This window comes from Amaranthus tricolor, chromosome 13 (genome assembly GCF_026212465.1).
Source record: "Amaranthus tricolor cultivar Red isolate AtriRed21 chromosome 13, ASM2621246v1, whole genome shotgun sequence".
Lineage (NCBI taxonomy): Eukaryota > Viridiplantae > Streptophyta > Magnoliopsida > Caryophyllales > Amaranthaceae > Amaranthus > Amaranthus tricolor.
Genome location: NC_080059.1, coordinates 590,222 through 612,349, shown reverse-complemented (window position 1 = coordinate 612,349; position 22,128 = coordinate 590,222). Strand labels below are relative to the sequence as shown.

General features: G+C 33.8%; 2 protein-coding genes across 3 annotated transcripts; one reads left to right on the top strand and one right to left on the bottom strand.

Annotated features, from left to right (window-relative positions):
• Positions 1-234: 234 nt before the first annotated feature.
• Positions 235-7,083, bottom strand: LOC130798228 (kinetochore protein SPC25 homolog). Of its 2 annotated transcripts, none has more exons than XM_057661129.1 (8): positions 6,744-7,083; positions 6,497-6,562; positions 4,375-4,521; positions 3,149-3,262; positions 2,974-3,063; positions 2,756-2,875; positions 2,319-2,524; positions 235-563 (listed from the first exon to the last, which is right to left on the bottom strand). In XM_057661129.1, the coding sequence occupies exons 1-8, from the start codon at positions 6,919-6,921 to the stop codon at positions 540-542; spliced, it is 945 nt and encodes a 314-aa protein (XP_057517112.1). In that variant the 5' UTR covers positions 6,922-7,083; the 3' UTR covers positions 235-539. The 2 variants fall into 2 exon arrangements, with proteins under 2 accessions (XP_057517112.1, XP_057517113.1); XM_057661130.1 differs by having other exon boundaries at positions 2,322-2,524.
• A 2,270-nt stretch (positions 7,084-9,353) lies between these two features.
• LOC130798200 (G-type lectin S-receptor-like serine/threonine-protein kinase At4g03230) lies at positions 9,354-16,982 on the top strand. The gene is made up of 12 exons (XM_057661090.1): positions 9,354-9,630; positions 9,731-9,909; positions 10,800-10,819; positions 11,452-12,623; positions 13,046-13,549; positions 13,656-13,775; positions 13,856-13,992; positions 14,513-14,723; positions 14,819-15,056; positions 15,132-15,282; positions 15,665-15,919; positions 16,456-16,982. Exons 1-12 carry the CDS (start codon positions 9,354-9,356, stop codon positions 16,537-16,539), a joined length of 3,348 nt encoding a protein of 1,115 aa, XP_057517073.1. The 3' UTR covers positions 16,540-16,982.
• Positions 16,983-22,128: the final 5,146 nt, after the last annotated feature.

Here is a 22,128-nt window from a genome sequence, read left to right as displayed (position 1 = left end):
CGTAATGAGTGATTCAGAACGGAGGAAGTATAAACATATAAAATGTCGGTAGAATTTACAAAAATTAATTCTTGACCGAAGCTCATGATGTCCCTAGAACTTTTTCTAACTTAGCTTGGGAAGCTTGTTGGTTTAGATCCAACATGCCCATTTGCATATATATTTAACCAATTTAGGTCACATAGCAGACTATACTTATGGACCAATCACATCAACTCTAATCTCAATGGCAAGTTGAAATGAAAGAAATGGTAACATTGAATGAATCATACTTGAATAATTTACAATGTAAAAAAGAAATATCAAACACTTTTAACGCCAAAGTTGATGTCCTAACACTGAATGGATCTTCAAAAACACACCTGAAAGAATATACTGATACCCTAACTTAGGATTAGATTTCATACCTTTTTTATAACCAGCATCACATCTTCCTAACACTACATTCATTACATTGTACGTGTCCAACCAGCAGTCGAGTTGATGTTTCTTATTGCAACTTGCATATATTTCCCCTTTTCTGAGCACGGTGAACATCTTCAACCATCTCTTTGTTTCTTTGCCTGGAATGTCCAAGAACCGTACTAAATCAGACTCCGATTATCATAGAACATTCCGTAAATCAAGATCATAAACACTCGTAAACAATTAAAATTCCCTATGGTATACACTGATCGTATGAATAAATTAATGCCCCCCTTGAAATTTCTGTACAAATCAGTATATACCTTTCTATTCAAACGTAAATCATGCTACAACATTCTTCGAAAGCAGTCAAGATTGAAGAAGTGTTGAACATCAAACAAATTAAGCACAAAACCTTGAGGTTTATCTACATACTTTAATACTTCCAACAGACTAGGAGAGTCCGAATAATTGCAGGCAAGGGGCTAGAAGAGAGTATTTTGGTTCTCTTAAAGGCCTTCGAATAATTGTGTAGATTACATATATAGATTTACTGCAAGTCTTAATGCCAACATAGATATAGTAGTCCCAATAGTCCTGAAATAAATCAGTATTTTTGGAAGTCCTCGAGAAAAAACATTTTCCAGAGAAGCAGGTAACCCAGCTAATGATCTAAAAAAACAGAATTCCAAGCATCAGATTGATCCTTGCTTAACTGTCTAATGACCCTCGGAAAAAAGTATCACGAGCCAAAAGGCTATCCAGATTCCAGAAACTGCCAGCAGCAGCGCAAAACATGAAATTTATTTGGTTCTTCCTTAAGCACTAACTAACTCATAGGCAATACTTGAGAGCTATCAAAGATGCTGAACACAACAGAAGAAAAAAAAAATCCTATTTGACCTAATATGCAAAATATCAAGTCAAATACCATTTCAATTTACCAAATATGCATCTGCATTTTAAAACAAAAATTAAAATACACATTTTTACAAAAGATAATGGCCTTATCTTAGAAATGGTTAAACACAAGAAATCTAAGGAGCACTCATATTCTGAAACCTATTTTGACTCAATATTAATCCTAGCATACTCATATTAACACTCAACACTCTGCCAATGCTATGCAATCTGTAACCAACACTTCAATGGTCAAGCAAACACTTCAATTATCTTAAAAACATACTTGCAGTGTAAATAATGTAAAAGAAAAAAGAGCACCAGGAGAAGGTAAATATGTAATAAGCACTCAAAAAAGATTTGAGATCGAAATTTTAACTAGCGAACAAATCACCTTAGAATGTGTCTATGTGTCGTATAGAAGTACTCATGTGAAAGCAACACACAAAATTTTCAAAACAGTAATGTTTCATGAACATGTCCAGATGTACCTCTGCACATGTGTCCAATTTTTTAGTCTAGAAGTTTTGAACTCAACATATGCAACACTTGGATATGTACGCCTATATACCCAATGCACGTTACTGTGTCTGAGACTCCGAGTAAACAAATGTGGATTTTAAGGCAATGGTCATTCCATGACTTCAAGCAGGTAGACAAAGTTTAGATATCTATAGTTGGATTCTCCAAATGCTCTGTAATGATGTCTTTCAAGAGTGCAGTTCCTATGCATATAAATATATAATGTGTGCTTCCCAGATTATATTATACTCAATGTATACTAATTGTTCCCATATGTGGATCCCTTACCACTTATCCCTTTAAAGAAAAAACATAATGTGCATACCAAACATCTAAGAATGTTTTATGCTTGATTGTGTTATCTCATATACCACGCTACGCAAAGAAAGGAACAAAAACAGCGCATGAAAAAGGATTTATGCTCAATTGATTTTTCAAGATTCAAGATCAAAACAAATACCACCACATACAAAAGAATTTACAAGTATTACCACGATGCGTGGAGAACGTCGAGGAGATAGGAAGAGATGTGGTGATTTGAAGCCTTTTCCATGGTTGTCATTCCTTACATCTCCATTGACTTCTCTAAATGGAACTGGTGATTTACTTCTGATATCAGGTGAAGCATAGGAAAATGACGCAGATAAAGACATACTAGTACAGTCTTGGTCCTGATATATGAAGTGAGATATGGACCCTGAAATCCACATTAGAGAAGGAAGTATAAGAACATTAGATAATGTATCAAACTGAAGAGAGAGAAACAAGCATTTGAGAATTTTGCCACTTCCAAATCAAGAAAATGTACTTGAACAAACTATGTGGCAGAGTTAGAGAAACATATGATTATTATACACAACTAAAAAGACAGTGTTTGACAAGTCTTCCTGCTAACAATTAAAATAAGATGACAGGAGTATGAGTGTACCTAATGATGTCACACGAAATTTTTCTCTCACAATTTTTACAAATCTGAACAAACCATTGCTTTTGTTTAACTCATGGACCAGCTCTTCAATGCCATTCACGTGTGGCTTACAATCAAGCACTGCAATTTAATCTTTGTAAGAAAAGATTATACAGCAAAGGTAATAGAAATCCTTAAAAATCCAATTGAAGCAACAAATTGTGAAACACAGTACTTACAAGTATAAATTTCATTTGCATAACGAATAGTGAATGAATACTCCTCACTAGGACATTCTTTATTGATGTTGGTAAATGAGAAAGTTACACCTGTCCGAAAGAGACATTAACTGCAGCTATAAATAAAAAAATAACATCAAAAATAGCTCCCTTGATAGTATACTTTTAAAACTACCTTGTCCTGTGTTGATACGGAAACCAAGAACCTTATTGTACCATGTGACCGTGTCCTGTATTACTTCTCTTCTCCTTAAAGCTTCTAGACTTCTTTCTTCAGAGTCAGCAAGAGCTTTAAATTTCCAAAAAAAAGAGAAAGGTTAAATTGAAAAAACCTCAACTTTATTATAAAAATACAATCTATAACAGTTGATCCATAAATAGTTAATACAAATGATTTAGACTTTGGAGAGTACTGAAACATCACAAACAAGCAAACAATATATCTTTGAATATATGTATCATTAAAAAACACAAGGAGGCAGCATTTACAAAGTAGTGCTAGCAGCTTAGTGAAAAAAAAGTACTTTGACTCTGTAACCTGTCGAAGTCCAGCTAAGGCATCTCATAGTCGATAACAAATCTATCCATGGGCAAACTTAGAAACCCAAAAGTGCATAAGCTTAATCTAAAAAGTCTACACTAATTGAAACCGAAAATGCCAGGAAAAAGGGAAAAACATAATATATAAATGTGCTTTATTACTTAATATCATTCAACAATCAGCTTACTATCACAAATCAGATTTTTGAGCTATGCAAAATTGCAAATCTATGTATGCCTCAGCAATTAGTATCTATAATAAGCAAGAAACAACAGCAAGCTTTTAGAGTAATTTTAAGAATAAAAAATTGACATACACACACAAAGAATGGAAGAGAAAACAGATAGCAGCACATAGTTAAAACCCCATAACCCCTCCTTCCATAGTTACAAGTTACAAATGGCTCTAGATCTTCTTAAACAAGAGAGAACCATACTTATCGATCAATTATCGCAAGAGGCAGTGAATACAAAATATATATATCACCAAGCAACAACATATATTCAATGGTGTGATTTTAATTATATCCAAAAGTTGGAGTCCCATAGGTGGAACCGTGGAACTTGCAGAAACATCACTCTCATTTTATCAGCTTTCAGAAGAAAAGATAGAACAAAGAAATTTGCTTTGCTCTTTTTTTGTCCAGTGGAAAACAAATTGATTTGGTGGATGAAACAAGGATTCTATTCATTTGACTTAGTATGAAGAAACATATAATCGATGTCAGCCAAGAAAAAACATAGCCTCATTATTGTTCAATAAATCATAATTATGCTAGAGAAAGAAGCATACTACACTAATTCTGCACGAATGTGCATGTCCAGCAAGTGAAATTCAATCAATAGAATGGAAAATATTACCTTTTGATTGTTCAGACAACATTGCTGCATATTCATCTTTGCTAGTTGCCTGATCACGTACAATTTTCTGAAGCTCACCCACCTTAACTCTTGCTTCAGACAGAGAGTCTGTTATTTCAATTCGCTTGGCCTCTTTCCTTGTCTTAACTGTGAACATACCAGGCAACAATAACGAAATCAGCATAAAGCTGATGAAAGGTATCATCATAAAAGCTACTCAATCACAAACCAAGACATGCACCATAAAGAAAGATCTTGTTAATCGGTCCTTATTCTTTCATGCACTCTATTATCATATCATGAAGAAAACTAACGTTGCAGCTAAACTAGGTACTTTGGTCTTCCATGAGAAAACCAAACATATTGATTCTCAATGAGAAATTGATGTTCAATCATATTTATTTAATCCTGTCCTTCATTTGTCCAGCAACTGGATATATCTTCAACTCACATATTTTTTGTAACCTAATACTTGAACATTTCTTTACCTAGAGACGTTCCCTCTTAGATTTAAGAGCCACAAGGTGCACCGAGGGGCAAAAGGTCTTTTTTGCAAGTGCAAGGCGGATGCACTTATTAAATCCAAGCACTCTCAGCATCTTCAATTTCAAATGTCACTTCAATAGCTTGTAACATAGTTTCCAAAGGCGGTAACAGTCGAGATCGTGATAACGAAATAGTAATGCGGTAACGGAAGTGATGCGATTATCGTAACGTCTAAATATCAGTTGAATCATAAGATATCTCTTAATGCGGCCCAAAACACGATTTTTTTACCCCTCTACAATGTGAAAGTATCGGTTCGGTTGTTTTGAAAACCTTTACAATGCGGCCGATGTGATGTGTTGCGGCCTTGTTTTTACACTATGGCTAGTAATAATTCACTTGAGCATGTCCTCATTACTCCTTTGCATTCTGCATTAGAACATTTTTTACCAGATACCAAATTGAATCCTCCAATCCTCATTTTAGAAAACTTGTCCCTATTCAGACAAAACCTGATCAATTATTCCATCTCTTTATCTCACATATTCAATGTTTTGCAACATATATCTTCAAACTATGAACAAATTGGTGGATGATTGATTTTAACACTTGGAGATAATTCTTCATATTCCAAGTCTCAATCAAATTCAATAGAATATTTATGAGTCTATGAAACCCAAAACACCACAGAAGGGGCATAACAAAGTCCAAGACAAGATTGGTTGTGGCACGTAGAGGCAGACTTCAAGAATACTTTGTGTAACTGAAAATTCTTGCTACTTATGATTTGGAGCTTTGTCAATTAGACATTAGTAATGTTTTCTTTCATGATTAATAAGGAAGATGCTACACGCATACTCCTCAAGAGTAGAGAAAGGATGTGGTAGAATAAATTAGTAAAGTAAACATCTAAATGACAATCTGTCTAATCTACTTGAAGTAGTGCTCTTCAAATAGCAAGTACTATGACAAATGTTAATTGTTCAGCAAAACATAAGTCATTGACTCTCAGGTGCCAAGTTGAGCCTTGTGAAACTACCTTCCTTCTCTAGAGAGAAGAGGTGTTGATAAGAATCCATCATTTCACACACCATTGAACATTCGTTTCCTGTAGAAAGCAGTTAATAATGCGTGCAAAGTCGGAAATCAAGCTGTGAGGTAATTAGGGTAATTGTATTTTTAAATACCACTCATTTGATTAATCACATCACATGTCAAGCTTAGTCTTACCTCCAAAGACATCACACGTTGATGCAAGGTCATTCTGTCATAATTCCCTAAGGTGATTGTTGTAATTGTTAAACTTTGCATTTATGGCTAGAAAAAATGCTTTGCTTTCATATTCTTATGCATGTAAGTAGTATACCATATACGCTTCAGCTTTATAATCTAGATTCTTACTTGAAAAAAGATGTGATCATTAATTAAAATCAATATCAAAGAAATCGATTGACAAATTTAATTTTACAAGTTTTGCAATTGACATAAAACACATATTGTATCAATGTGAAACAATCTAAACAAGTGAAGCTACTACAATAGAATCGCATAGAAAACATTTTCTCCCAAAAAAAAAATGATCCAACACCATCAAAATATACGCCAGAAATCATTCATGCTATGCTTAACAGCGTACCTGACAATGCTCTCACCAATTCATCCTCCAATTCTCTTAATTCAACTTTGAGTTTCCCCAATTTAACTGCGAAAGACAATTAATGATGCATTATTTACTCAATTAGTCAAATAATTTACGTCAATCCCTTTCGATAAACCCTAATTACACAGAAATTAATATACACAAATACAAAACCCTAACAATACAATACGAATAAAAAGTTTCAGTTCATTAAAACTAAATGAGTGAATGCAAAGAATAAAACCTTGATTTTGAGCAGATGACTCAGAATTAGATTTGTGAGATTGCAGAAATTTCTTGAGTGAGACTGAAACTGAATCGATTTTTTGCTGATGAGCTTCAATTTTTTCGTCGCATAATCTTCGAAGAATGGATAATTTCGAACGCACCGTAACTTCGGATTTTTCTAGTACGGAAGCCATGAGAAGAGAAAGAAAGCGTGAGGTGAGGAGAGAGAAAGAAAGAGAGAAGAAGTTTAGCCCGCCATTTTCGACTTCGAAATTAAGCTTCGGTTTCCGAATTTTCAATTTTGAACAGAAAGGCGATTAGAACCGTTATTATTGTTTTTGAAAAGTCGATTTAGGACCTTCGGCTTAATAAGTTTAACTTTGATGTTTACTTTGATGTTTTTAAATGTTTGTTAATAAGGATATATTATCTAATTTGACATAAAATATGCTCCTTCTAAAATCAATTTAGTTGTCTCATTTGCTTGGGCAGAGTTATTAAGGAAGGTGTAGGGTCCATTAAAAAGGGTAAATAATGAAGTGTAAGTGGTGAAGGGTAGTTGGGTAAGTAAGATATATGGGGGTATATTCGTAATTACGTGTGTAAACTAAGGATATTTTGGTAAAAAAAATTGACAAAAAATAAAAATGTGACAACTAAAATGACTTTGCCAAATAAAGAAATTGGACAACTAAAATGGTTCGGAGGGAGTAGAATTTATCACTAAATTATAATTTAAAATATATTATATTATTTTTAATTTTTATTTTGTTTTATAATTTACTCTTTTAAATATGTTATTATTCTTATTGACGAATATCCAGAGGTGTTTGTTAGCTTTTGCCAAAAATATTGTTCAAAAAATAATATGTTGAGAAAAAAGTTAAAAAAACATAAATCACTAATTTTGATTTTTGAAATATTACAATTTGTAGCGTTCTGAAAAATCTACATACACAATAAAACGCTAATTAAATTTGCAAATATGAGTAATCCAACAAAATTGCAAATATGATAAATAATACTCTATTTAAAATTTAAATAATATTTAAAATAGTAGAGAATTCACTCCAAAATATGGAGTATGAGAGTTCCACTTGAAAAATTATCAAATTTTTTTTATCACATAGTAGGCCGAGTGAAGCAGAAAATTAGGTGAGATTAGATCTTCAAACATATATGAAAAGGATGGTATTTACTTCAAGTTTTCAATTGAGATAAAATTCAATTCTCACTAAAGCGCATGTAAGAGTTTATATATGTTTATCTTTATGTTTAATAGCTGTTTTAGGCTCATGTATTATTAACTCACAAATCATAAATAATACTTCTTTCAATTCAGAGTTTTTTTTTTTAATAATACATGATTCATTAATAAAGAGTCATAGGATATCTATATAAGAGATAAAAAATTAGCAAATACATAACAACTTTAGCTAAATAAAATTCAAAATTAACAAAACTTCGATCATTTTTAATGCACTAATTCAATCAAAAATATCTATAATTGTGTATAATTTTTAAAGCAAATTAAAAATTAAAATCATGCAAAAATAGTTGATTTCTCTTTTTTTTTTGAACATTTTATAATTTAATTTTGTATTTACTTTTTTATTGCAAAATGACTTGTTGTATAGGTAAAAGGTTACCATGGTGCATTCTTAGCAAGCCTCGCTTGTAGATGAGATTATTCATGTTTAATCAAAGGGAAATTATCAATGATATCCCTGTGTTTATGCACTTTATCTTTGACACTCTTGTATTTTTTGCCGTTATCTTGCCATTAAATCTTTTAAAAACAAATCATTGTCAGTTTAACGATAAATATATAACAAACTGACCATAGTTTGTTTTTAAAAGGATTTAACGGCAAAAACATAAATAATGTTACGATTGTAATTAGTATGAAGTACTAGAGGTACCATTGATAATCGAAAAAACACAGGAGTACCAAAGATAAAGTGTAAAAACATAAGGGTACTATTGATAATTTTCCTTAATTAAAATTGAGATTATTATAAAAAGGGAAATTATCAATGGTGCCCTTGTACTATTGAAAAATTACAATGGTACCCAACTGCATTTCAGTGGTACCCCCCAATTATATGGTAATTACAACCGTGACCTTAATGATGAATTTTCCGTTAAATGTCCGTTAAATTTGGAATTTAACCTAACCATGGTTAGTTTCTTCTTCTTCTTCCCTTTTCTCTTTCATGGCTGCTCTCCTCTCCTTGTGCCGGATGATGAAGTTCCCTTGTGTCAATGACGGATGAATAAGGAACACAATTCTACAATGATCTATCCCTCAATTGTTAACTACATATAAATCATCATAGAACATATTTCAAGATCTGGGACATGAAAGACAACAAAAATTTTATTGCTAATCCTGCACATCTCCTCAACTTTCATTAATCCTTTTTAGAAGTATGCAGTACTTTCGTTCCTCATAATCCCAGTTCTTGCCTACTTTTCTTCAACGGCGCTTCAATTTCACTCTCCTCCCTGGATGGGCCAATCGGCATCCATCCCTTCCAACTCACCCAAGTTAAGTCGCCACCATTCCCGTTCCTTCTCCTTCACATCTCGCTTCGCCTCCTCATCCCGCAAAACATCAACCCCCATGATCCACCCACCGTCTCCACCTCCACAACTTGACCCGCTTACAAAACCCGAACCCATTTACTCTGACTATACATTAGAAATCCCCGACGAATGTCTCGCCCAAGTATTCCAATCCCTTTCCTCCGACGACAGAAAAAACTGTTCTCTCGTTTGTAAAGGCTGGTTTCTTGTTGAAGGTCAAAGCCGATGTCGTCTTTCTCTAAACGCCGCTGAAAAAATCTCAACTCACTTGCCGAATATTTTCTCAAGATTCAATTCTCAATCTTTCTTTCACTGTTCACCAAAACCATTAATGGGCATAAGATAGCCCCATAAAAAACCAGGAACAGCTATAACATTTGGTACAAATTAATCAATTCAATCAAAATTTCAAAGATATCATCCACACAACGAATCTCAGTTTCACACTTGCTCCTGATGGAGTTGATGAAACAAGAGCAAATGTTGATGATGATAGAACTCTTCTGCATAGCTTATCAGTAGGGATTAGTCACACTAATGGCAGTATCTTCACACCTTTTCAACCAAATTTCGAGTTTCCTGATGATGGAACGGTATGCCAAAGGAGCACATACTAACCATGGAAGAAGAGCAGCCATGGAAGAAGAGCAGCCATGAAAGAGAAAAGGGAAGAAGAAGAAGAAACTAACCATGGTTAGGTTAAATTCCAAATTTAACGGACATTTAACGGAAAATTCATCATTAAGGTCACGGTTGTAATTACCATATAATTGGGGGTACCACTGAAATGCAGTTGGGTACCATTGTAATTTTTCAATAGTACAAGGGCACCATTGATAATTTCCCAAAAAAATCAGTAAACAATTAAATCATTATGAATAAATTTTCCTATTTACATTATTAGTATTCTATAATTTTCAAGGTGGATCATGACCGACTTACGTCCTTCGGCGCTGTCTCCATTTAAATGTTTTAGAAATTTAAGTGCTTAAATTTGTAAGTTGAGGTACTAATACTTACAATCCTGTCTATCTACTACAGGATTGATGGAATACGAAGTAGATTCTACGGTAGAATTTTCTTCAAGTCTTGGCATTTAATATATGGTCAACAAATGAACAAAATTACAAAATATTTACAGCTGCGAATTGTGATTGTTCTTAATGTGTAGAACATCATTTTCCAGCTTATACATGGAAAAAATTAATGTGTAATGAGTGACAGATAAATTATCTGTCTTCTTCAAATATTTACTACATAAGACAAAACTAATCATTCATACATTTAGCTTTTACACGATAATATAACTCAACTAATTTAAATTGTTAGTTATCTGTTTTTCATAAGATAGTTTTTGAGTTAGAAATGAGGATACTACACGCCAACACCGATCATTGCTTGCTTTTTCATTTAAAATGGAAGAGTAGGTTGAGATTCAAATTCGTGATCTTTAGTTTCACATTGACTTTAAACATCATATCAGGAAGCTTACTCAACTAAAAGGTAAGTTAATCGTTGAAGCACAATGATATATTTTTATTATATCACTTCGAAGTGGAATATCTAATGTCGAGTATAAAAAAGACTGCTGCATTTACATTTTAGTTCAAGGTTTAAGTGTGAGTAAAAGGGTTAGAGGTGATTATAAGCATGTGCATAGTATCAATTTGCATAACGCCACCCTCTAAATCTGGGGCTCACATGATAGTTTATGTTATTTTCTCTTAAGTATATTTACTTATACTCTAAAATTTCATAGAGTACAAAATAAATAGCACCGCTAAAATTATTTTATATTTTTAATCCACTCCTAAAAAGATATGCTCCCACCATCAACTTTTCATTGAGAAGTTTTTACACTATTCGTGGAAAACTAGAAAATCCAAAATGCTTTTAGTTTACTTGTAGAATATTTATGCACAAATAAACAAGTTAGAATAAGGAAACACTATAATGAGCGAAGACTATTTACATGCCCTACTATCAAAACATGAAAATTCTAACACTAGTGTATTTTAAACTGAAGTTCTACTTATCACTACACAAACTTATTTCATAATGTCTTTAAATTACACCTCCTTATTCTTCTTGTACATACAAACATTATCTTTATCTTTTCATGTATGTTCTTATAGAACAAATTATTGCTTAGCAGATGGTTCTAATTCTACGATCAAAGATGGCATTATTCTAAAATCCCAAACCGAAATTTTTGAGTTTGGATTCTTCACTCCTAGTGAGAAAATCGACGAAAATAACAAGTACTTAGGCATATGGTACTACAACTCCAATCCAAAGATAGTTGTATGGGTAGCTAATCGAGAGAAACCTCTATCAAATTCTAATGTAAAACTTGTTATAAAAGATGGGAATGCACAAGTTTTAGGTACAGATGGTTCATTATACTGGCGAACTGATTCTGTTGCATCAGAAGATCCTACTGAACTGTGTTTAAATGATCTTGGTAACCTAATTTTATCAAGTCAAGAGAGAAAATTCATCGTGTGGCAAAGTTTTGATCACCCAACAAACACATTTCTTCCAGGGATGTCGGTAAATGGGAGTTTGAAGCTTATATCATGGCCAAATAATAGTAGTCCTGCACCAGGATCTGCACAGTTTGTGCTACAAACGGAAAATGACAGTAATGCGATTATTATACAAGGGTATCGTCAGTATTGGGACATCAAAACCGACTGTTCTGCTAAGATTCCATATGCGTTATCTGAACTTTTGAATGATCGAACCGGGAAAGCCTCTCTTCCGAACAACACAAGACTAGTGATGAACTTCACTGGAAGCTCCGGACAGATTCAGTTATGGAAGCGCGGAAGTAGTAATAAAAGTTGGTTTTTGGATTGGGTCGAGCCTAAAGATAGGTGTAGTTTCCATGATGTATGTGGAAATTTTGGAAGTTGTAATAGTAATTATGGTTTGCCTTGTAAGTGTTTGCCTGGATTTCGGCCTAGTTCGTTACAGGAATGGAATTTGGGATGTTATACTGGTGGATGTGTGGCAAAATCGGGGAGTCTGAATCAAAGACAAAATACTTCTGCAGACACATTCTTGAAATTGCCGAGGATGAAAGTTGGAAGTGTAGATTGTAGTGCTTCTGTAGAAAGCAATTGTGAGCTACAATGCCTTAGGGATTGTACTTGTGTAGCGTACTCTTATGGTATTGCGAACTGCACGGGAATGGGCAGTACGACTGAGAAGAGGTGCTTAACATGGACTAATCTACCGCGCTTAGAAGAGGAATTTTCTCAAGGGATTACCCTCTTTGTTCGTGTACCAGCTTCTGATATAGGTACGTTGTTAAGGGTCAGGTCATATTTTGACTGTTCATTAACAGGCCTTGGTATAAAGGGTCGGGTCGGATAATTATAGGGATTGGTTGCGAAAAAATTTTTTACCACCTTTTTATTATATTTTTATATGATATTATTATATACATAGGTGGGTCTACCCAATGGGTCATAAAGTGGAATAAAAAAACTATTATATGAACTTTTAAAAAAGGGGTCAAAGTGGGTCGGATTTAAACGGGCTTGGACCCGCCCTTGCCAGTTTAAAATTTGACATGATCTGCTCCGACCCAGCTCATTGAACACCTCTACCTCTAAGTTCCAACCGATCAAACTAGCCAATGGACCAACTGGGGAATCTTTTTAATGGGCAAGGGAGGGGTGGGTTATAAGTTATAACCTATTTTTAATTCTCTTGTGACAGGATCAAGTTCAAGAAATTGCACACCATGTGGAGCTTATGCAATCCCCTATCCCCTAAGTTCTGATAGATCGAAATGCGGAGACTCCATGTATTCTAACTTTCACTGTAATTCAGACACAGGGCAGGTTAACTTCTCGATTCCAACAGGTACATTCAGAGTCGCCTTGATTGATCCAGACACGAAAACATTTACCATACAAGTCATGCAAGCCAATAGTTGTGACAGTCGATATATAAACTCATACGTTCTGCCATCGAATAGTTCCATGCCGTTTGAGTATAGAAACTGCTCTATTTTTAAGGATAACCCTTTAGTGCAACTAAGACAGCCTTTTATTATGGTTAAGATAGGTTGGAAAGTACCATTAGAGCCGAGCTGTAGTGCATCCGCAGACTGTCATCCTTGGCCTCATACTTCGTGTAAAGCCAAAAAAGGCGGTACTAGGAGGTGTATGTGTGGACCAAGTTTTCATTGGGATGGCTCGGATTTGAAATGTGTCAAAGGTATGATGATCTCGATCTATAAAAAATTACTCGATATGTGAGCATTTATATGTTGTGTTAGAGATGATCAGTGTTAATACGGATGTTCTGTTTTGCTTCCATTTAGCGGTTTTACATATGAAGATTTTGATTCCTTGCGTAGCTGTTCCTCTCGCACTTTTTTTTCTTTGTGGCGTATTCTATATATATGATCACAAGCATAGAAGAAGGATTGCTAAATATGAAGGTAAGTTGGTTTATAAGCATGTTGCTAGGAAATACAATGCAGTACACTATCAATGCTGAATTATGCCAACTTTATTACAGGCTCTATCGAGTTCAAGGGAGACGATTCTGAAGGCGTAGATGTTCCTTTTTTCAGTTGGAGAGTTATACAAGCAGCTACAAGCAATTTTGCTGATGCAAATATGCTTGGAACAGGAGGATTTGGTTCCGTGTTCAGGGTAAATAAACCAACTTTTCGATTATATCCCTAATGCCCGAAAGTGTCTCCCACCTATGCTTCCATTTAGGCGGGATTTTGATGGATCGACTGTAAGCAACTTTACCCTTGTAAAAAGAAAATTTGTATCTGAATGACCATTAAAAGCAACCATGATCATCTTACGTCTACAACTTCACATGCATAAGACGTGCGCATGATATAATGACCATTTAACTTTGATCCAATTTAACCCGTAAGCAAAGAACTATAATCTTTGCGTCCATCCTAAATTTGGAAATGTTGGGATAATTTGTCCCACATCGATAAACTAAAGATGATATGCACACTTTGTAAGTCATTGGAGTCCTTCCTCCCAAAGCCATATGGTTTGGGAAGGTATCTCTTTGACTAATAAAATATGTGCACCTTATATTTTCCCGACTGTATGCTGGCATTGACAATAATAGGAAATCAATAAAACGAGTCTAATTTTCTTAGTGAGTTATTCCAATAAGTAATAACTATCATCTTTCATTCAGGGAAAACTTCCGGATGGAAAGGAAATCGCTGTCAAGAGGCTCTCAAGTGTATCGACACAAGGTGTAGCGGAGTTTAGGACCGAGGTTGTATTAATCGCTAAACTTCAGCATCGGAACCTTGTACGACTACTAGGATATTGTGTGAAAGCAGACGAGAACATTTTAATATACGAATACATGCTTAATGGAAGCCTACACACATGCTTGTTTGGTTAGTTTTCTGATCACAAAATTGTTGTTAACCTCTATACTAAAGACTAAAATACTGTCCTTTTAACATTGCAAATTTTGTGTAATCTTTGTTAGACCAAAATTTTTCTGTGTACTTGGATTGGGAGAAGCGTTTTAACATCATATTCGGCATAGCTAGAGGCCTTGTCTATCTTCACCAAGACTCGAGATGTAGAATCATACATCGAGATTTGAAACCAAGCAACATTTTACTTGACGAGGAGCTTAATCCTAAGATTTCAGATTTTGGTGTAGCAAGGATTATTGGAAGAAAAGAAACGGAGCTAAACACTAACAAAGTTGTCGGAACATAGTAAGTAGCAATCTCAACTAGAGGTATACGTTCAGGAATGATATTGCAATTTTTATTCATAAATTGTTATTGTAGTGGTTATATGCCTCCGGAGTATGCTTGTGAGGGATTTTTTTCGATCAAATCGGATGTTTTTAGCTTTGGCGTGGTTGTATTAGAGATTGTAAGTGGCATAAGGAACTCAAGAATGGCAGTATTTGAGGAAGGACTCAGTCTACTAGGACATGTATGTATCAATATTCTTCTTTTACTACTCCATAAATCTTTAATCTATCAAAAACCATTGCTAATGAACACTTTGTATATTATTTTTTTTTTTGGAAAATTAAAAAATATAAACTAATATTTGCTCGATCCGCTGAAAATAAACCCAATTATTATCTATTTTTGAATAAACTCCCTATTCGGTATAATTTCTGAAAATAAACTTAACTATTATTTATTCATAATTCTAGACTTACAAAGAAGCTTTAATGATTGTTATAAGCAATAAGTCGGTTATTTTTAACAAATATATCTAATATGCAGTTTTACTTAAAATTATTTTGAAGTTGTTGGTTTAATATTAGCATTTTTTTTTGATATTACAATGTCTAATTATTTCCTAGGCATGGAGATTATGGACTGAAGATAAAGGTTTGGAATTCATAGACCCAACACTAAAAGAATCATGCAATCCAATTGAAGTCTTAGCATGCATTCGTGTAGCTTTGTTATGCGTACAAGATGATCCTGCTGATCGTCCTACCATGCCAAATGTAGTACTGATGCTCAGCGATGGAGGTGATTCAACCGATTCAGTTCCTAAAAAACCAGCTTATTATACAAGGACATCATCATCTGAGGTTGCTTCATCTTCCAGTGTAGGAGCTTCTAGCTCATTCAGTAATGCTTCCATGATTACTGTATCAACTGTAGGAAGATAAATGATATTATAGGTTGACATAGTTGTAGTTAAAGCTTTGTAAATCATTGTTTCTTTGATATTTTGCTCTATCTCGGTTTGTTGTTACAACTATCAGGAACTTAGATTGTGAGCACCATTTGTTCGATGAAATGCTTGACAGAAATGACCTTGCTGAAGACTTGTTCTGTATGCCTTATTTTGTGTCTGAATTCTGATACACCCAGTTGCATAATGATAATGCCATAATAAGTGGTGTATTTTCATTACTTCTGTTCTGTATCATTCCCTTAAAATTAATGGTAACAGGCTTATAAGAATCAACCTGTGGTAATATAAGTGTAAGGTTGTATATATGTGACCCTCCAATTTATGTCTAATTGAGAGCATTTGGTATTCTAGGTTGTTTGAACTCGTGTAATCCATGTCCGACTTGGATACTTGTTTAGTGTCCGAATTGACTATTTGATTCAAAATCTTTTTGAACTATTGAAGTGTGTAGGTGCTCAACCATATCAAAGTGTCAAGGATGCCATACGGGTACTTCGAGGAAAAATGAAGAGTCCAAGCAACGTATAGGGCAATGGCATTTTGTTGTTGTATGATTCCCTTCGAATTGTTTCATGTTTTTCTTTTTTGTTGCACCTTTTGCTACTTCAAAGTACCTGAGGTATCAGGTATGAGTTGCTTTTGTGACAAATGCTGGGTTTATTTATCTGCTATAAATGTAAAGCAGTAACTAACTAGCTAAGCTTCAAGATCTCATGGGCAAGCTCAATTTCTTGGTTGAGATTGGTGGCTATGACTCAATACTGATTACTGAATGAATTTGATCAGGTGGAACTTTCAGTCGAGCTATGGATAAATAAGGTCTTTTTTCATGGAGAAATCATATATTGGTATAATGGTATCAGTTAAGAATGAATACTCTATTTTGTTTATCTTTCATTTTGTTTCACATGGTGAAAATTGAACAATAGTACAATACCCATTATATGTTGTGTTCATTTATACTCCATTTTCATGCTATTTGAATAATATTTTTTATAAATTTCTTGAGTATACTCCTACATTTTGTATTTTTTTGTTTTTATGAATTAAGCTTATTGAATAAGGGACGATTCTCCATTAAATCGTTACATGTGAGTCACATGTAACGGTTTAATGGTGAATTATCTTTTAAGGTTTCCAATTCATCTAGTTGAATGGGCGCAACGCAGTTTATGAGGAATGTGTGCCATGAAATGCCTAAAAACTTAAAGCCAGCTTCCAATCATTGCAAGTGATCTGAACTATACTCTTGTTACAATGCTTCCAAATTTTTTTATTTACAATCGCTCAAACTCGTAATTATTGAACTTTACAGCTATAATTTATAAATGACTTGAAGTTCAAGGCTATTTTAATTATTGATTCTTATCTTATTATCAATAGACAATAATGACTCTCTAAACTTTTCTCTCTTAGTTTCTCGTGTTTTTCTTACATATCCTAGCCCTAACATATGATTAGTATATATATACTAATTCCAATTAGGAAAAACTTGGGTTCCAAGAAACCTAGTAACCGTCACAAATACATGGGTAACCGGCCAAAATCATGTAAAAACTGAACCCGCATTTCCCACATGCTAAGCCGACTCGTCTTTCAAAGGAAAGCTGCTGCTGCCGCCGAGTCGGGGAAAACTACTGGACAAAAACCCATTCTTGGCAGAACCTACAGCCGACTTGTCTGAGCCAAACCAGCCCCGTGCCGCCGACTCGGCGTTCTTCTCTGGAAAAAGTCCTCCATTCATCGCTTGCCGACGAGTCGTCTTCAACCTTTGGCCACCATTGTTCATCTTATTCCGTATCCCGACTCTTGTTCGAGTCACCAAATACCAACAATCGGTTAGCTCTTTGAATATACTTGAGTGGTTTTAGTAGATATTCCCTCCTTTGAATTTTCACACTCATTATTTTGGTATATCTCTATAAATTTTATGACAAATCTTATTTTAGCAATAGTCCCACACATTGTAACATAATCTACTGGCTAATTCACATTATGAATTTATGTATCGCTTAAAATAGGCCAAAAAACTCAAAATCGATCATAATTTGTTTTCATCGATTCAAGAAAAAATTAGTGAATCATGTTGACACTGATCCCACACTCTCGCTTTTAATCTCATCGACAAGCTCGTAGTCTCTCCTCATCTCATCCATATATAATCGGAGCCATTTGTTGTTGACACAATCTTTGTTAGTTGGACTGTACTCGTACACCCATGTTCTACTCGGATATGTGTTAAGTGTCTAAACCAACTATTTTATGAAAAATTCTCTAAATCTTTCTATAAATTGAAGTATCCAAGTGACCTATGTCCAAGTGTTAATAGTGCGACACAAATATTTGAGACGAAATGAAGAATATGAGCAACAGAGGGGGCAATGGCATTGTGTTGCTATTGTATGATTCCCTTATAATTGATCAAGTTTTTCTTTTGTGTCACACCTTCTGTTATTTCAAAGGATATGAAGTATGAGGTGCTTTTGTGACTAATGCTGGATTAAATTGTTTATCTTTATTTCATGTAATGCAGCAGCTAAGTAGCTAAGTTTCAAGATATTATAGGTAACCCTTTTTTATTGGATGAGGTTGGTGGCTCTTTGTCCGAAATCTGAATGGTGAATTATTTGATCAATTGGTATCGGTATGAATAGAATATATTTCCCTTTTGTTTTACATGGTGAAAGGCACCCAATATATGCAGTATTCATTTGATGGGCATTGTTATGCCCTTAATGAAATTACCGAATTTGTCTCTGGACTTAAAATTTGTTTAACAAATGTAAATCGCACTTAATAACACTATTATCACTTTAAAAACATTAAATTTAAAGTTTAAACGTAATCCCGAACATTTTTATCACGACCCTATATATATTGAATTTTGAGACGCGCCCTTGTATGATATACGAATTCAAACACGGTACTATCTCTCTAAAAACTCTCTAAAAACGTTCTTCGATTTTAAACAAGCTGTTAGTTGGAATCGATTAACTATGGCTAACGAAAGCGACTATGAATCGGATCCGGTACGTACTTTAATCGATTTGAATCGTTTTTTTTTAAAAAATAAATAAAGTCGCAAAAACTGGGCGAGTGAACCATGGTTGAGTCGCACAAAACGTATAAGTGGACCACGGTTCAGTCACACAAAACGTGCGACTGGACCGTGGTCCACTCGCACGATTTGTGCGACTCCACCGTGGTCTGCTCGCGGTTTTTGTGCAACTGTTTTTTTTCTTTTTTTTTGTTTTTTTTATTATTTACATTATTATTTAAATTATTATACGTCTTAGTAAATTATTATTACTAATATTATTATAATATTATTATCATTAATAATATTATTTGTATTTTTTTTATAATTGTTATTATTATTATTATTATTATTATTATTATTATTATTATTATTATTATTATTATTATTATTATTATTAATTTTTGTTATTATTATTATTATTATTATTATTATTATTAATATAAGTAATTTATATTATTAACATTACTATTATTTTGTTATTATTCATTTAAATAATTTATAATTATATGTTATTATTATTATTTTCTTATTATTTAATATTAATTTATTTTATTATTATTACAATTATTTTATTATATTTTTTGTATTGTTATTATTTTAATATTAATTATTTAAGTAAATTATAATTTTTATTTAATATTAATTTGTATTACTAATATTTTAATATTAATTATTAACGTAATTTATAATTTTTATTTATTATTGAATTTTTTTATTATTAATGTTTGTATGTATAATTTTTTAATGACCTAATGTATGGTTTGTTTCATATTTCAAATTTGCAGGACTTTGAAAACTTAGGAGACAGCGTAGATTACTCCGATAGATTTGTTACGGATAGGGAATTTGATTCCGTAGATGAATTACATAGTTGGGCCAATGCGATAGCAATAACAATTGGTTTTCAATTTACACGTGCTTCTTATAAACAAAAAGGACGTTCTAGAGTTACTGTGTATTTAAGGTGTCACCGCTATGGTAATATTAGGGGTGATTTACATAATCTAGATTATGCTGCTCGACCTGAAAGTAGAAGATGTGGGTGTAAATTTTTGATTGTAGCAAGTAGGCGTAAACTAGGAGAAAGATCTTGGATGGTAAGGGTGTACCCTGGTGAAAAAGGAAGATATAACCACCCGTTCTTAGTGTACATAGATGGTCATGTAAGGGCAAATAGGATGAATGTAGATATTCGGGAGCACATACGACAACTTAGTGCAACCCGCATGCAACCGATCTTTATCATGACTTCTATTAGAGAAAATTTTATTGGTTTTTTTACTATTATGAATCAAATTTATAATGCTAGGCAATCAATAAGAAGGGAAGAGATGGAGGATAGAACTCTCCTTCAACACTGTCTTTATATGGCCACAGAACTTAATTACGTGGTCTGAACAGACTTGGATATAAAGGGGGATTGAGCAGATTATTAGTTGCAAATCCTACCTCTATCCAAATGATACGTACGTGGCCGTAAATTAATAAAAGCATTGATATAAACATGAATTAAATTTAATGTAAAAAGCGTTGATGTAAATAAATAAACGCATTAATGTAAATTAGTTTAAATACAGACTATGAAGGGCCATGCCCCTTAAAAGCTTGCCATTCGGCAAATAAATCTTTAACATCACCAAGGTATACATCTAAAGCATGTCTTTCCCGGGGGGTCATTTCCGCAACAGCAGGCAATCTCGCCAATGGAGCGACTTGACTCGGCCATTCATTCAGAAACTGCACAAAAAAAAAGGAAAAAGGGTGCGAGTAAGATATTAAACAACATCTAAATAAAACAGCGACATAATAGAAAACAAATAAATTCAAAAACCTAACATATTCCAATCTGCTTTCTACTACGACATTCCAGAATCGGAGGCGTACGCTCAGAGCCGTCAAAAATAACTTTAGCAATGTACCCGCCATAGCTGGGTATCAGGCACGTATCTGTGGGCCCCCGGGCTAGGGCGATGTGACTAACCAGTCCGTTCTAGCGGACTGTGAGAGCCTGCTCCCCCGTGGCGGCTCATTATCAACGAGACTATGTCCGGCATGCTCAGATGCGCCTGAAGAACTAGGGCCGGCACGTGCGAATCTTCTGTTGGGCCCCCGGACAACAGTCCAGTCCACTGGGCGAAGATTAGGACCATGGTATTGAACATCATCAGCATCATTATCATCATCACTAGAAACCTCCCAACTACTCTAGAGGCTGCTAGCCTGGTCATCAAAACGAGTACGCACTTGGTTCAACGTACTCGACCATTGGGCCTCATTGTATCTGGCAGCCTCTTCGCGCCTAGCCCTCCTAGTAGAACCCATCACCCCCTTCTCATGAGGGTCCCCTCTGAGCAGGGTAGGCCTAGAACTATTCCCGCTTAGCAAGTTTCTAAAAAAAGCCTTTCCTTTCCCGTGAGTACCAGCCATTTACTACAATTTTTATAATTTAATTAACTATTATTAATAAATAAACATAATCAAATGTTACGTTAAATTAACCACATGAACAAAAGACAATAATTAATTAGCAACAACAATATTTAACTAATCATTATCAACAAATATAATGTAAGAACATATTTATTATTATTATTATTATTATTATTATTAATATTATTGTAATTAATTTTCTAAATTAACAATAATCATAATAATAATAATATTAATAAAAATAATAACATTAATAATAATCATAACAATATTAACATAAACAATAATAATAATCATAACATTAATAATAAAAACAATATTAAAAAATAAACTTAAAGAAAAATTTACTAACAATAACAACAATAACATCACCAATAAAAATAATAAAAATAATATTTAAAAGAATATAAAAAAGTTAATAATAATAATAATACTAATAATAAAAATAATATACAAAACGTGCGACTGAGCCGCGGTCGAGTCGCGGGTTTCGTGCGACTAGCCCGCGGTGGGCTCGCGGATTTCATGCGACTGGCCCATTTAAAAAAATAATTTTTTTGTTTTTTTTTTAAAATTTAAACTAATATGATTCGAATAAAAAATTAAATTGATTATTTGTTTGCGGATTGAATTTCTTAGTTTTTGCT